The sequence below is a fragment of the Balaenoptera acutorostrata genome, chromosome 11, assembly GCF_949987535.1.
Source record: "Balaenoptera acutorostrata chromosome 11, mBalAcu1.1, whole genome shotgun sequence".
Taxonomy (NCBI): Eukaryota; Metazoa; Chordata; class Mammalia; order Artiodactyla; family Balaenopteridae; genus Balaenoptera; species Balaenoptera acutorostrata.
The window spans coordinates 3,336,540-3,351,389 of record NC_080074.1 but is presented as its reverse complement, the minus strand read 5'-3'; the positions used below and the strand labels follow the sequence as shown (position 1 = coordinate 3,351,389).

The following is a 14,850-nucleotide window of genomic DNA, read 5'->3' as shown; positions in this document are numbered from 1 at the left end:
CATACTATTCCTTCAGATTCACCACAATTCTGTCTTTATGTTTCCTGTTCCGGGGTATAAGTGGTTTCCAGTGTTTTGCTTTTATAAAAATGAGGCAACGGACACCTGTGTACCTCGCCCTCTGTGTAGAGCTGATGGTTTTCTCAGGGAAGTTTAGAAAACTGTAAGATTGGACAAAAACCCCCTCCTTTTTGAGGATCTTGACCCGCACTGCCAGGGGGCCCTTTAATAAGTTTACACAAAACCCTCAAATCTCTGAAGGGAGAAACCGTCTCCCTACACCCTCCCAGCATCTAGAACTTGCTCTGAAACTCGGTACCGCAAATGTGGCATTGCATCGTGTTTCTTAAAAATACCGCTTACTGGTGAAATGATTTCTAAGCCTTACTAATTGCTTGTATCTCTTGCAAGAATTTTCTGTCCATAATCTTTGTCCTTTTTTTTTTCTTTAATTTATTTATTTATTTTTATTTATGGCTGTGTTGTGTCTTCGTTTCTGTGCGAGGGCTTTCTCTAGTTGCGGCAAGTGGGGGCCTCTCTTCATCGCGGTGCGCGGGCCTCTCATTATCGCGACCTCTCTTGTTGCGGAGCACAGGCTCCAGACGCGCAGGCTCAGTAATTGTGGCTCACGGGCCCAGTTGCTCCGTGGCATGTGGGATCTTCCCAGACCAGGGCTCGAACCCGTGTCCCCTGCATTGGCAGGCAGATTCTCAACCACTGCGCCACGAGGGAAGCCCCATAATCTTTGTCCTTTTATCCTTAGTGTTTTTCCTGAGTGCTTTATGTGCTTATACTTGGCTAGAACAGCCTACGTTCTTTACTTTGTATTCTCCTCATTCTGGTATGCCAAAAACCCCAACATTTCAGTTTGTTAAAATAATCTTATACGGGGAATTCCCTGGTGGTCCAGTGGTTAGGACTCTGCGCATTCACTGCTGGGGCCCGGGTTCAATCCCCAGTTGGGGAACTAAGATCCTGCAAGCTGCGAAGCATGGCCAAAAAAAAAAAAATCTTAATACAATAAAAATCTTCCCTAGTGACCATATCTGAGTCATTCTCAAATTTACTTCTACAGAGACTTTGCGCCTTACCAATGATCTCGGTGGTGATGGAGGCCAGTGTAAACAACGGCGCCACTTTTCTCTCATAGATACGCTTGCCTTGTCCTTTCCCTCCAAACGGATTGATGAACACCAGTAAGTGCTTTGGTCTAGATGCTGCAAAACAGCAACACCGCGTAAGTCACAATGAATGTAGGTGATCAAAATGAAGAACTGTGTTACTGAACAAAATCAAACCACAATGGTTCTAGAACTCTGCTTAGTATTATCTGACAAAAAGCATTTTTAAGGTAAAGAACGGTGCTCAAGAGTTTCCTAATCTCTGAAAAGAGAAAAGCACAGCTTGTGAGATCAGGCAGGTGCTCTGCACATCGGCCAAGGGGATGGCAGCCCCGGGGATTCAGAATCCCGGCAGAGAAGGACGCTCTCTCCTGATGAGCAGTCCTACAGGCTGTAAATCCTGGAAGCAGCAGCTTCATTCTTCTTCATGTGAAGGAAAGTGAGTCTTCAGAAAATGAGAGAAACAGATATACAGCACGGAGCGTTGGGCGAGAAAGACAGACGGACAGGCACAGGGAACGCTCAATCTGGAGACGGACAGAGAGACGGAAGGACGGCAGGACGTCCCTTCCAGAGGCCTGGCTAACCGCCTACACCCAGGTCTCCTGAAACACCCTGTTTTCTTATAGCAACTTCCACATTTCTGCTTGGGTCGGTTCAAGTAGATTCTGATACTTAAAAACCAAATTTAACCAACAAATCAATAAAAGTAGCAAGAAAATCGAAGCCCTGGGTCCACACAGAATCCCACACATGAACGCTCACAATAGCGCCATTCACAGCGGCCAAAACGTGGAGACCCCCCAGGTGTCCACCAACTGACGGCGGGATACACAGAATGTGACCAAAGGAGTATCGTTCAGCAACGAAAAGGAACAGCCCACTGATACACTTAACCAACATGAATAAATACCAAAAGCATGATGCTGAGAGATGGAAGAATTACACAAAACAGCCCTTTTACATGATTCCATTTATGTGGCAGAACTAACTTGCGGCAACAATGACAAAAAGAAACAATCAGACTGGTGGTCGTCTCTGGACTGGCCGGGGAGGGTCACGAGGAAACTGGGGTGACGTTAAGTCTTACAGGGTCTGGGTTACACGGGTACACGTATGCTTCAAAACTCATTGATTTACACTTACCATTTGTCCATTTCACTGTATGTAAATTCCACCTCCGAACTGAAAACAAATACTGACCTCTAGGTAATGACACACGTGCTGAAGTGTCTGAAGGGTCATGCCCTGATGTCTGTCACTTACTTGGAAACACAGCAAACGTACCATTAACTAATGGATGGGCAGAGAGACACAGACAAAGCAAAACCAGCAAAATGTTAACAACTGCAGAATGTAGGTGGTGGGTGTATGAATGTCTACGGTACAATTTTTTCAATTTTTCTGTATGTCTGAAAATCTTCATAATAAAATATTGAAGGCAATACACAATAGAGAAAAATCAAAGCCAAAAGTCTATTCTTTGAAAAGATTCATAAAATTGATAAGTCCCTAATAAAACTGATATAAAGGAAAAGGGAAAAAACACAAATTAACAATATCAGGAATGAGAAAGAGGACATTATTTCAGAACCTACAAATATTACAAGGAAACTGAAAGGATTTATTAAACTTATGCCGATAAATTTGTAAATTTTTATGTAAGAGACACATTTCTCAAAAAATACTATTTACCAAAAGTGACAGAATAAATAGAAAATCTGAATAGTCTGATATCTAATAAAGAAACTGAAGCCATTAATAAAAGCCTTCCCACAAAGAAAACCCCAGATGGTTTCACCACTTAATGTTTCCAAATATTTAAGGGGAAAAGTAGCCTCAACATTATAAAAATTCTTCCACATGACAGAAAAGAAAGAAGCACTTCTCAACTCTGTGTACATGACCACTGTAAGCTTGACAGCAAAACCAGACAAGCACATTTACAGAAAGGAAACTCATAGGTCTATTTCTCCCCTGAGCCTAGGTGAGAAAATCCTAAACAAAATATCATCAAGTCAAATCCAGAAATGCACAAAAAGGGCAATACATCATTACCAAGTAGGATTTATTCCAGGAATACAAAGGCTTTTATACAAAATACTAGGAGAAACCAATGTTTTTCAACACATTAACTCAAAAAGAAGAAAATCATACAATCATCTCAATAGATGCAGAAAAAGCACTTATCAAATTACACATCCAATGATGATTTTTAAAAATTCTCAGAAAACTAGGGTTAGAAAGGAACTTCCTTAATCCGGATTTTAAAAACTTACTTAAAAAAACCTGGGGCTTCCCTGGTGGCCCAGTGGTTAAGACTCTGCCCCCACTGCAGGGGGCACGTGGTTCAATCCCCGCATACCACGCAGCGTGGCCAAAAAAAGACACCAAAAACACAAAAACCTAAGAAACATCATTCTCGACAGTGGGATGTTGAAAAGTTTCCCCCAAGATCAGGACTAAGACCCTCCCCGCTGCACTGGAGGTCCAAACCAGGGCAAAAGGGTAAGAAAAAGAAAGAAAAAGGCATAAGAACTGAGATGGAAAAAAACAGAACAGTCATTATTCACAGCTGACAAAAAGAATCATCAAACTATTAAAATTAATCAATGAATTTAGCAAGGTCATTGGATGCAAGGTGAAATACAAAATCCAATTCAATGTCTATATATGAGCAAAAAATAAATAAAAAACAAAATAATAGCACCACAGTGCGGTGGGGAAAGGACAAGCTTTCCCACAGATGGCACGGGGTGAAGCAGATATCTATATTTAAGGAACGTGAACCTTGACCGCTTACTTCACGCTGCATACACACATCACTTCCAAAGGCACTGCAGCTCTCAAAGCGAGAGGTAGAGCAAAGCTTTGAGAAGAAAGCATCTTCGTGGCCTCGGAGCAGAAAAGCTGTCCTAAATAGGACACAAACTAGCCACAGAGTTTTTAAAAAAGATAAACAGAGCTACGTAAATATTAAGAATGTCCATCAAAAGAATGGAATGAAGAGAGTGAAAACACAAGCCATCCAGTGGGAGACGGTATCTGTAATTCAAAAATCCAATGAAAGATTCAGATCTACAATATGTAAAGAATTTCTACACATCATTTAGACAGACAGACAACCCAACAGAAAGATGGGTAAAAGACTTGGACAGACACCTCACAAAAGAGGATCTCCAAATGGCCCATAAACAGAGCCAGTGAAGGTGAGAAATGCATTCCTATCAGGGAAATGCCAATCAAAACCATAATGCAAGACTGCTAACACCCACCAGAGTAACTACAATTTTAAAGGTGTGGGACCAGCAGAGCTCCGGTCCCCTGCTGGGGGGCGTGGCCCCGGGACCTCCAGTTGGGGAGGCAGCGTGGCCGCGTGCACCGAGGCTCAAACACGCCACCAGCCCAGCAAGTCCAGTCCCACGCGTGCACCAGGAGACGCGTGCGGGCGAGTTCAGAACAGCTCTGCTCACAGCGGCCACGCCAGGAGGCCATCCAGTGGCCATCAAAGGTAAAAGGGCTGCATAACCGGCCACTCATCCCCTGGAACACCATGCAGCCCAGAGAACGGGCCACCCGCCCTGCACGTGACGACAAGCTGCCGGAGAGCCAGACACGGGAGTGTCAGCTGTGATCCGACCGCATGAGTACAAAACGAACCCAGGTGTCTGAAGTCAGGTGATCGTCACCTCTGGGGAGCGATGGCAGGGGCCCTGGGGCTCCAGGGGGCTGGCAGCGTTGTCTCCTGATCTGTGTGCGGGTTACCCGAGGGCACTCAGTGTGTGAGAACTTCTTTGTGTCTGGTTATACTTCAGTTAAACATTCAGTAGTAACACAAAGTGACAGAGCAGCTGAAAAAACTGAATTATAGAATAGTTTTAGATACAAGTAGACTATAGCAGATGCACGACTGTATAGGTTTTTCTGTGAAAAAAGTCCCATTATTCAGTGGGGGGCAGGTTCAGAGGGCTTTCTTTTGGAGTCTGAACCTCCAGAATCATCCTGATCCAAAGACTCAAAGTCTCATGAAAACAACCGGAGGACAGAGGGGAGAGAGCAGGTGAGGATGAGGAGGGAGGGTCAGGAGGAGGGGGGAGGTGGCGGTAGAGGAACTGAGGCAACCTCCCAACCAGACTCGTTCAGAAGTCCAGTGGACAAGCAGAGGACAGAGCGCCAGCGATCTGAGATGGAAGGAAAGGTCAGGATGCACTGGTTGGACGGACGGCGGGGGACCAAACGCCCCAGCCCGTCCCACAGAATCAGACGGCGAAACGCAGAATCCAAGTCCCGCCGCCCAGATGCTAAGCCAAACACGTGCTTTTCCAAGCCAGGAAGTCTCTCTGAAGCTGCTGTGTGGGAAATGCCTTCCTCAAACAAATTATAATTCACTTTTTTTAATCTAGATGCCAAATTAATTTTAAAAGATATAAAACCAACCTAAACGCATGCTCTTTCTTTTCTATGGCTGAAGTCTGCACTGAGTTGTCAAGACTGTGTATTAAGATTATATCCAAACAGATTAGCAGAGGCGCACTACTATATACAGGATGGATAAACAACAAGGTCCTGCTGTAGAGCACAGGAAACTATATTCAATATCTTGTAATAAACCATAATGGAAAAGAATATATGTATATGTATAACCGAATCACTTTGCTGTACAGCAGAAATTAACACAACATTGTAAATCAACTATACTTCAATTTAAAGAAAAAAAAAGATTATACCCAAACAACATGAAATAGTGTTCCAGATACAAAATGAGTTGACACCTACCGTTAAGTGTGACAGACAGACTCTGGCTGCACACCAGTAACTCACAGCTCAGATGTTCAGACACACCCCAGGGGGACAGAGGTGCCTTCCCCAGGCACCTGGTTTAATCCGCCATTCACCGCGAGTGCAGGCATTATCACCCCATTTTCCAGGAAAAGAAACCCAGGCCCAGAGAGCCAAGGGGTCTGCCCCGAGCCTCGCGGCTGTAAGTGAAGGTGCCAGCGCCCTGGGGGCCAGGCTCTGGGCACCACGCTACGTGGTCCTCTAATCAGTAAAGCGTTCAAAAGCCACAGCGACCCATCACACCCGCCTTGGTTACAGGGAGCTGGGCCGAATACAAACCACGCACGTACTCAGCTTCTCCAGTAGCTCCCTGAGGGTCTGCAACCACAGGTGGCACAGCTGCTCCTCAGGACACCAGAAGGTCACCTGCGCCCACCTCCAGCGGTGCCGCCGGGCCCTCCTCACACGATGCACTGCACAGAGAACACACGCCGTGAGCTCGCGGCCCTGCGGACCGGGGAACGTGCTCCCCTCACACTGACCCCAGGTTCACACTCAAAGCGCCCCAATGGTCCCCTTTTCTTCTGACTAGTAACTTCCAAGGTATATTAGGGAAAAGATCCTAATTCTCAGTTCTTTTAACCCATGTTAAAAAAACAATAAAAAATAAGAAAAAAATGAATATTAAAAGTAGAGCTTGGGACTTCCCCGGTGGCGCGGTGGTTAAGAATCCACCTGCCAATGCAGGGGACACGGGTTCCAGCCCTGGTCCGGGAAGATCCCACATGCCGCGGAGCAGCTAAGCTCGTGCGCCACGACTACTGAGCCTGCACTCTAGAGCCCGTGAGCCACAACTACTGAGCCCACGCGCCTAGAGCCCGTGCTCCGCAACAAGAGAAGCCACCGCAGTGAGAAGCCCACGCACCGCAACAAAGAGTAGTCCCCGCTCGCCACAACTAGAGAAAGCCCGTGTGCAGCAACGAAGACCCAATGCAGCCAAAAATAAATAAAAAATAAATAAAAGTAGAGCTTGGAAAAAATGATATAAGGACCTTTCTATAAAGATAAACCAAGGACACAATGAGTTTGTTAAACAAGTGACAAAAAAAGTTCCCTTTCATGTAACCTGCATGGAATTACTGAGGAACATTCAGGCCACATTACCTGTGAAAGCATAAGGCTTTTCCATTTTCTGCCATTTTCCACTGGTGTAGTGTTTCCCATTAATGTCTGTTTCTTCAACGGTGATGATCTCGGAAATAGGCACAGAGCAGGCATCTGTAAAAACACCACAGTGTCAGTCAAGAGGGTTCACGGAATTCACGTGAACACAAGGAATGCCACTCCAAAGTGCTGGGAAACATTCTGCTTTAAAATTCATCAGACATCCAAAAGGAAGAGGACAAGTTATACGTAATTTTAAAATTCAGAGCTAAATAAGTTTGGGAAACTCTATGTCATCAGAAGATGGGCTGTCTTATCCACAGTCACCAAATGGAGGCTGTGAATTTTCCAGGCCAGCTCCTGTATTAAATTTGGGGAAAGATGTTCAAGACCCAGTGCCTGTGTTCAGTCTGGCTCAGAAATCAAGTGGGAAAGATGCACATAACAGACCCAGGACCACAGAGTGTGCAGGTGAGTCAGGGCCACACCAAGGCAGGGCGGGGGCGGGTAGAGGGCTCTAGAAAGGCCTGGTGGGTCCAACCATCCACTAGGATGCAGGAGGAGAAAGGGGAGACTTGGGTGGACGTAGGGATGACAGCACAGGACATCCTCTACCATGGGAAACCCAGTCATAACTGCAGGCCTGCAGCTGCCACCAGGTAAGGCCGGACACACAAACAGCTGTGGGAAACGTGAGGTGACAGCTTGTAATGGCAAGTGGGGCCCAGAAAGAACCCTCCGAGGACAGCACAGGGACTGGGAAGCAGAGAAGCTGGAAGACCAGCCCCCAGTGTGGACAGGCTGCGTTCCCAAAGCCCACCGGTGACGGCTGGTGGCAGTCACCGTCTGCCTTTACACAGACGAGCATGGCAGTTCCTGGTTAGGCCCCAGGCTGGCTATGAAACCTGCAGTATAGCTCTCCCCACCTTCCGCTACATTCAGCTCACCCAAAGCTTTATCTGCTGCTTGGGTGAGAAGAAAAACAAAAACAGGTAAGGAGGATATACTATTTTATACGCGCACTGCTGTTACATGTAACAGATGTGGTGAGACACAATTATTTTCTCGAAAAAGGGACAGAGATCCATGGGGACGTGAAAAAAACATCAACACTATCTGCATCCCTAGTCGATTGAGGAATGACACCAACAGAATCCTGGGGTCTGGCTGGAGGCCGTCCTGGGTGAGTCTGTGCCTGGGGCGGGGACCTCCAAAGCAGGACTTGGCGAGTGACCGCCTCCACCGGCCCCTCCATCCGCTGGGCCAGGAGCTCAGCCTGAACTTCACGACAACACACAGGGCTCGTCGTGTCAAACTGGGAGGGGTTCTGGAAGCTACCCGATCAGGGTGAGAGGGGTCCAGCACGAAACAGGTTCCTTTCGGCCTCCCTCGCCCGCTGACCCCGAGGCCACGTTCCTCTGCACCCTGCTGTGTGTCCCTTCACGTTTGCAGGTCAGTGTTGCACCCTGTTCTGCAAAACCCTTATGTCTAGTTAGGAGGCATCGAGAATCAGAGAGTTCCTGAAAAGTTATGCATGACTCACAGGGTAACCCGCAGAAAGAGTCTATAAATTAGCAACCTCTAGTCTTGTGAATTTAGTTTGACTGGAAGAATCAATCCCAGGCCACAGTGGAGGCGACCGGCTGTCCCTTAAGGGGAAAGTGACACCGTAGTCCCCTGGTCAACCTCCCTGTGCTGGCACGGAGAGGCTTCCAAGCACAGCACTGCACGTCGTGTGCACACACCAGGTATAAATTATAAATTCATGGATGTAAAAATAGATATTCTTAGAGGAGCATCTTGCACAGAGTTGATGCTGGGAACTTGGGGGTCACTTTCATTTTCTGCATAGTATTAGCATTTCTCTCCCTTTGCTTGCATTTTGCATAATCCTGCACTGCATATGGGATTAGATAAAAAGTCAAAGTCTTCTGTAAAAGATCGTGTGATGAGAGGAGACGCGGTAGAGTTACTTCCAGACCAAACTGCACCTGGCCGGCGGCCAAATCGATGCCGGCAACGCATGCGGACGCAACTCACTGGCAGACGACGGGGCCCGGAGCACAGCTGGCCGCCTCGCGCCATGGCCTGGCCGCCCCACCTGATTCGGGCCAGTCTCTGCACACAGAAGGCACGTCCCTTGCTGACTCCCCGCTTCCCAAGCTGCTCCGGCCGCCCTCGGGAGTCGCCCTCGCGATCTGAATCCTCCTCGTGGTCACCGGGCTGACTGTGGCCCTGTCGGAGGATCAGTGGCCAAGGCTCGCGGGCGTTCCCTCTCTCTTTATAAAGTAACAACCCAACACCCACTTGAAGCAAACTTCCGAGCAGAACGTTCTGGAACAGACAGGGACCTCTGAAGGAGAGGAGGACTCGAAAGCCGCCCGACCCCCTGGGAGCCTCCCTGGCCCAGGGGTCCCCACTCCGCACCTCTCTGCGGTGGGCCGTCTCGTCACGTCGGGTTTGAGCAGCGCCCCTGGGCTCCAGCCACTAGTGCCGGCGCCTCCCCTCCCAGCACGCCGGACATTGGCCAACGCCTCCCGAAGGCAAGGGCGCCGACTGAGAACCACGCTCACAGGGTTAGCGCGCTTAGCAACCCTTCTCTACACAGAGAGCAGGGCGGCAAACTGAGGCCAGGCTTGGGGCCACGGGGGACAGGCAGACACCTGTCCTGTTGACCCTGACCACGCCCGCATCTCAGAGCCCCAGGAGTGCACCTGGCCAGTCACGTCCACGTCCCACAGGTGCCTCACACCCAACCGTCTACATCTAAACCCATCTTTCTCCTCCTCCACCCCCCCCCCCCGCATCCCCCAGCCCAGTGAAGGGTGCTGTGTCCACAGGCTCGGGTGCCCAGCAAGCCAGGCTCCTCTCCAACTCGGGCGGCCGCCAGCCCTCCCGCTGGGGTTCATCCCCCCCAACTGAGCCGCAGACGTGTGAACGCGGCTCTGCTCTGCCTGGACCTTTCAGTGTCTACCCCCTGCCGCTCAGCACGCGGGTTAATTCAACACCCCAGGCTGGGCATGCGGCTGCCCGTGTCCCTCCGCCCCTGCCCCCCTTCCTGGCAAAGCCGGGGCAGGGAAGGGGGTGGCTACCCACCGCAGGGGCCGCTGCCCCCCACTTGATCTCATTCTAACTCCCACGCCTACCCCTGCCCTGATCAAACAAGCATTTGTTTTAACTGCTGGATACTAACCCCCCATACATAGACATGCCTACAACAGAACTTGAAGATTTTCAACCAAAGTCCAGCCAAATTATAAACCACCTTGCAGAAGCATTGCAATCTCACTGGCAGCTCTTGTGAAAACCTCTCTGCTACACTAAATTCCTAAAACAAAGCGACTTTTTCTGGGTGATTTTTTTAACATTCCTGAGATGAAAAAGGGAGTCCACCTGGGGCAGTGGCCACCCCGGGAACAAACGGAGCCCTGGGCACCCCCGTGACAGATCGGGCCGATGGTGGCCATCCCCGACCAGGAGCCAGTCCTCCATCCTCTCGGGGACTGAGCCAGAGGAAGAGGATTGGGGCCCCCTCCACCTCCTTTCACGCTTGGGTAAGATCACACGAGAGGCAGAAGACCCCCGAGGCCCCCCAAGCCAAGCAGGAGCCCCCGGCCCGAGCTCCAGGTTTCAGGCGCCGCTCGGATTCAGTGACCCTCCCAGGCTGGCAGTGCCCACTCTGCGTCACAGAGGGTCTCGGGCTTACAAGCCCTGCCACTGTGGGATCCCCAAGGTTCGAGAGAACAATGGAACATACCAAGCGCTCTAAGTGCCACCGTTACCAAACCAGGCTCGTCCTGCCGGACATGCAGCAAGCCAAATGCGGACACGCCGAGGTCAGCAGCAGAGAAAGGTTTACTTCCAAGGCAGCCACGCGAGGAGGCAGGAGAACAAGCCTCGGGTGCGCCTCCCCAAGGCCAGGGGCTGGGGTATCTTTGGGACAAAGCAGAAGGGCACCCAGGGCGGGGGGAGCATGGGGGAGGGTGATGGGGGAACAGGTACGTCATCGTGTGCAGGTGTAACTAGGCCACCGGCCTCTGCACAATCAGAAATGGGGGCGCTGAGCACCATCTGAGGGTGAAGTTTTCGGCCCTGTGATGTTAAAAGGTCAGCAAGCAGACACAGACGCAGGCCCAGTTGGAGGGTCGGTGGTCCTATCTAGTCTCAACCAGATCAGCTGGAACCAGACATAGCTGATCCCAAGTTTCAGAAAACAACTTGGGCAAACATCTTACTATTTACGCTCTGTACTGCTTGGAGGGCGTGCAAGTCTGAAAACGACCTTCATCAGTGGAGGCAGGTGCAACGGATCTGACGCAGAACCCACGGCTTCAGCAGCTGACATCCCCACTGCCTGCCTGCCTGCCAACACAGACTCCCTCCCTCTCTGACTGCAGGCCCCGTGGGGCTTCTCTCCCGGCTCTGCGTGTGCGTATCCGTGTGTGTATATGCGTGTGTGTATCCGTGTGTGTATGTGCGTGTGTGTATCCGTGTGTGTATGTGCGTGTGTGCATCCGTGTGTGTGTGTGTGTGTGTGTAGCTGGGGAAGGCAGGGGCCGAGCACACCCTGTGCCACAGCTTGGTCCTGGCAGAGCAGGCCCTCTGCGTTCTACAGGACACACTGTGGCTTCAGCTGGTCCCACCCATCCAGCTCTGACCGGCATCTCCTAACTCTTCCCCAGGCCCCCTCACCTAGACTCACCGCACACCCTCGTGTGCCAGCTGTGATGGAGGGCTTCATAGAACCACCAAGAAAACCAACCCACCGCGAGATGGCTTGGACGTAACTTCCACAAAAATATTCTCCTGTCTTCTCAAACTGGTTACTCCCCGGGAACTTGCTGCCACGCCTCTGAGCACGAAAGTCACCAAAGAGTTTTTTTTTTTTTTTTTTTTTTTAAAGGATTTTCTTATTTATTTATTTATTTATTTATTTATTTTTGGCTGTGTTGGGTCTTCGGTTCGTGCGAGGGCTTTCTCCAGTTGCGGCAAGCGGGGGCCACTCTTCATCGCGGTGCGGGGACCGCTCTTCATCGCGGTGCGCGGGCCTTTCTCTATCGCGGCCCCTCCCGTCGCGGGGCACAGGCTCCAGACGCGCAGGCTCAGCAATTGTGGCTCACGGGCCCAGCTGCTCCGCGGCATGTGGGATCTTCCCAGACCAGGGCTCGAACCCGTGTCCCCTGCATTAGCAGGCAGATTCTCAACCACTGCGCCACCAGGGAAGCCCACCAAAGAGTTTTAATCACAAGCAGCACGGTCCCCACAGGGCATGTATTTTACAAGCGCATCCTGGGGACACACTGACCCAGTGCCACGAGGCAGCAACTCACGCTGGTACTTGGAAAGGATGCTTACGATCTGAGGGGCAAGTTGACAAGCCTCTGAGAACTTGCGTCCCGTCACAGTCTGAAGGGTCTTGAACATTTAAGAGAGAAAATCTCATCATGCAAGCAAACAAAACGTGCTCTGTGCCGCCTTCCACGTGCCCAGCGGGCAGCGCCAGACGTGCTCCCCACACAACTTCACCGGGTCCTCCCGCGTGGGCAGCGGGCTCTGTGCTGGGTGCACACCACAGGGACACTGAAAACATCCATCCCGGGTGTTCTCTGTCCTCCTTCTAATGTGGTTTCAGTTACCTCTGGTCTGGAAGACTCAATTTGGAATCCAACAGAAACAAACTGTTTTATTACCCTCTACAGACATTACAAATTTTGAGAAACAAAAGGCAATGTTGGTCATAATACAAAGAACTAAAGAGATACTATGTATTAATGACAAGAAGACTATCTTTCCATGGAGCACCATGTATTACCTCCATGATAAAAGTATTTAAAAAGAAAACGAAGTACAGAAAGAACCATTTGTGTCCAAAGAGTAAAATGCAGTAATGTGGTCACGGATCATCACCACCCGGAAGACGGTGAGTGTGTCTGCAGTGAAGAGGACACAGGGCGGGAAAACACAGCCACGGGATAAAAACACACATTGTTCACGAGAAGGGCTTTCTTCCTTCTATCCTTCCCTAATTGGGATATTAAATTGCATGTGGTACAATATTAAAGTTTAGGATACGTGTGATTGAAGTATAGTTTAGGAGAGTTTTTTAAGTTTAAAACTGAAATTTTAAGTAGCATCAACTTTTGCAATGCTATAAAAACTGAGCAGATTTGAAATAAAGAAGACAAATATAGAAGAGGCAAACTTTTGATAAAATTAGGAAAAAACCCATAAAATTTGAATACCTATTTGATATTTTTATTTTACACTGTTAAACATCTTATAAACCTAATCTCCAGCTATGATGCTAATTTTGGTCATTTTTATTCATTGATAATAATAAATTCTACAACTTACCTGACACATTCCAAATTCCAAAAGAAGTAAAGCATTTATAAGGCTTTACTGGAATGTATGATCACAAATAACTTGCTTGGGATGTAAAGTAAGTATGTTCTAACCACACACTCACTCGGGGACCACCTCTGTCCCTCAGCCAAGCCGCTAGTTCCCAGCCTTGCTCCCTTTTCTGGGAATGGTCTGTCTATACACCAGGTACGCCCTGCCCACACACACGCCAGATACACACACACACACCCCACATACGCACACGCCAGATACACACACACACACCACATACACACACGCCAGATACACACACACCCCCAGATACACACACCCAGATACACACACACACCCCACATACACACACGCCAGATACACACACACACACACCACATACACACACGCCAGATACACACACATACCCACATACAAACACACACCACATACACACATGCCAGATACACACACACACTCAGATACACACACCCAGATACACACACCCAGATACACACACACACCACATACACACACGCCAGATACACACACACACCCAGATACACACACACCCAGACACACACACACACACCACATACACACACGCCAGATACACACACACACACACGGCCACCTGACTGGCCCAGGGCTTTCTGCTTCCCAGCTTAACCCCATCTCCTCGGGGAGGCCTCCAGGTCCCCCCTCACCAGGGTGTCAGCCTGGCCTGCAGTCACTTTTCTGCCTCCTACTAGGTGGCATTTCCCTGAGGGTGGTCTTACTTGCTCCATTCAGAGCTGTGTGTGTCCGCACCGGTCACCTCACACAGGGCCTGGCCAACCCGAGTCCAGCCCTGGTCTCCATGTGTCACGCTTTGTCACATGAGTAGGCTGCTTTACGCCGGGCATAATAATAGTGATAGTAATAATAATAATTGCCACTTGTGAGGCCAACTTTGTGCTAAATGTATAATCTCGTGTAGTCCTCACAAACAACCCAGAAGGTAAATATCATGATCCTCACTGCACAGAGGGACTCACAGAAGGTCTTCCAGATCCTACTCCTACTGAAGCCTGCAGGTCAGAGAACTCGTCCAAGCCACCGGCAGGGCCAGGACTCGCTTCTGGCAAATCTATCAAAAAATGTTTCCTGTCAGGCAGAGGTTAAAGAGAGCCTGCCAAACCCAAACACCAGCGGGGGACCGAGGCAGGGGTGCATCCTCTGCACCCACAACCAAGGGCCCCCCTCAACTCCAGTGTGCATGATCGGCAGCCATGTAGAGCAAACGGTTGGAATATCTTTAATCTTGAAGGACTTAAGCTTTCACTTACAAGAATATCCTTACCAATAATATATCAGGATAGGTCATTTTATTAGGTTTTGCACATTTTATAAAACCATACTCTAAATAATCTGGATTTCTTCTTAGAATGCGGCTCAAGTGAGTTAGAAC

General features: G+C 49.4%; 1 protein-coding gene across 1 annotated transcript in view; it reads right to left on the bottom strand.

Annotated features, from left to right (window-relative positions):
- CERK (ceramide kinase) overlaps positions 1-14,850 on the bottom strand; it is a 52,645-nt gene that overhangs the window by 21,653 nt on the left and 16,142 nt on the right. Inside the window, exons 3-5 of the mRNA XM_057556530.1 lie at positions 7,065-7,178; positions 6,251-6,373; positions 1,092-1,217 (exon numbers count right to left, since the gene is read on the bottom strand). Of these exons, the coding sequence (XP_057412513.1) occupies positions 1,092-1,217; positions 6,251-6,373; positions 7,065-7,178 (363 nt within the window). The remainder of the gene's footprint in view (positions 1-1,091; positions 1,218-6,250; positions 6,374-7,064; positions 7,179-14,850) is intronic.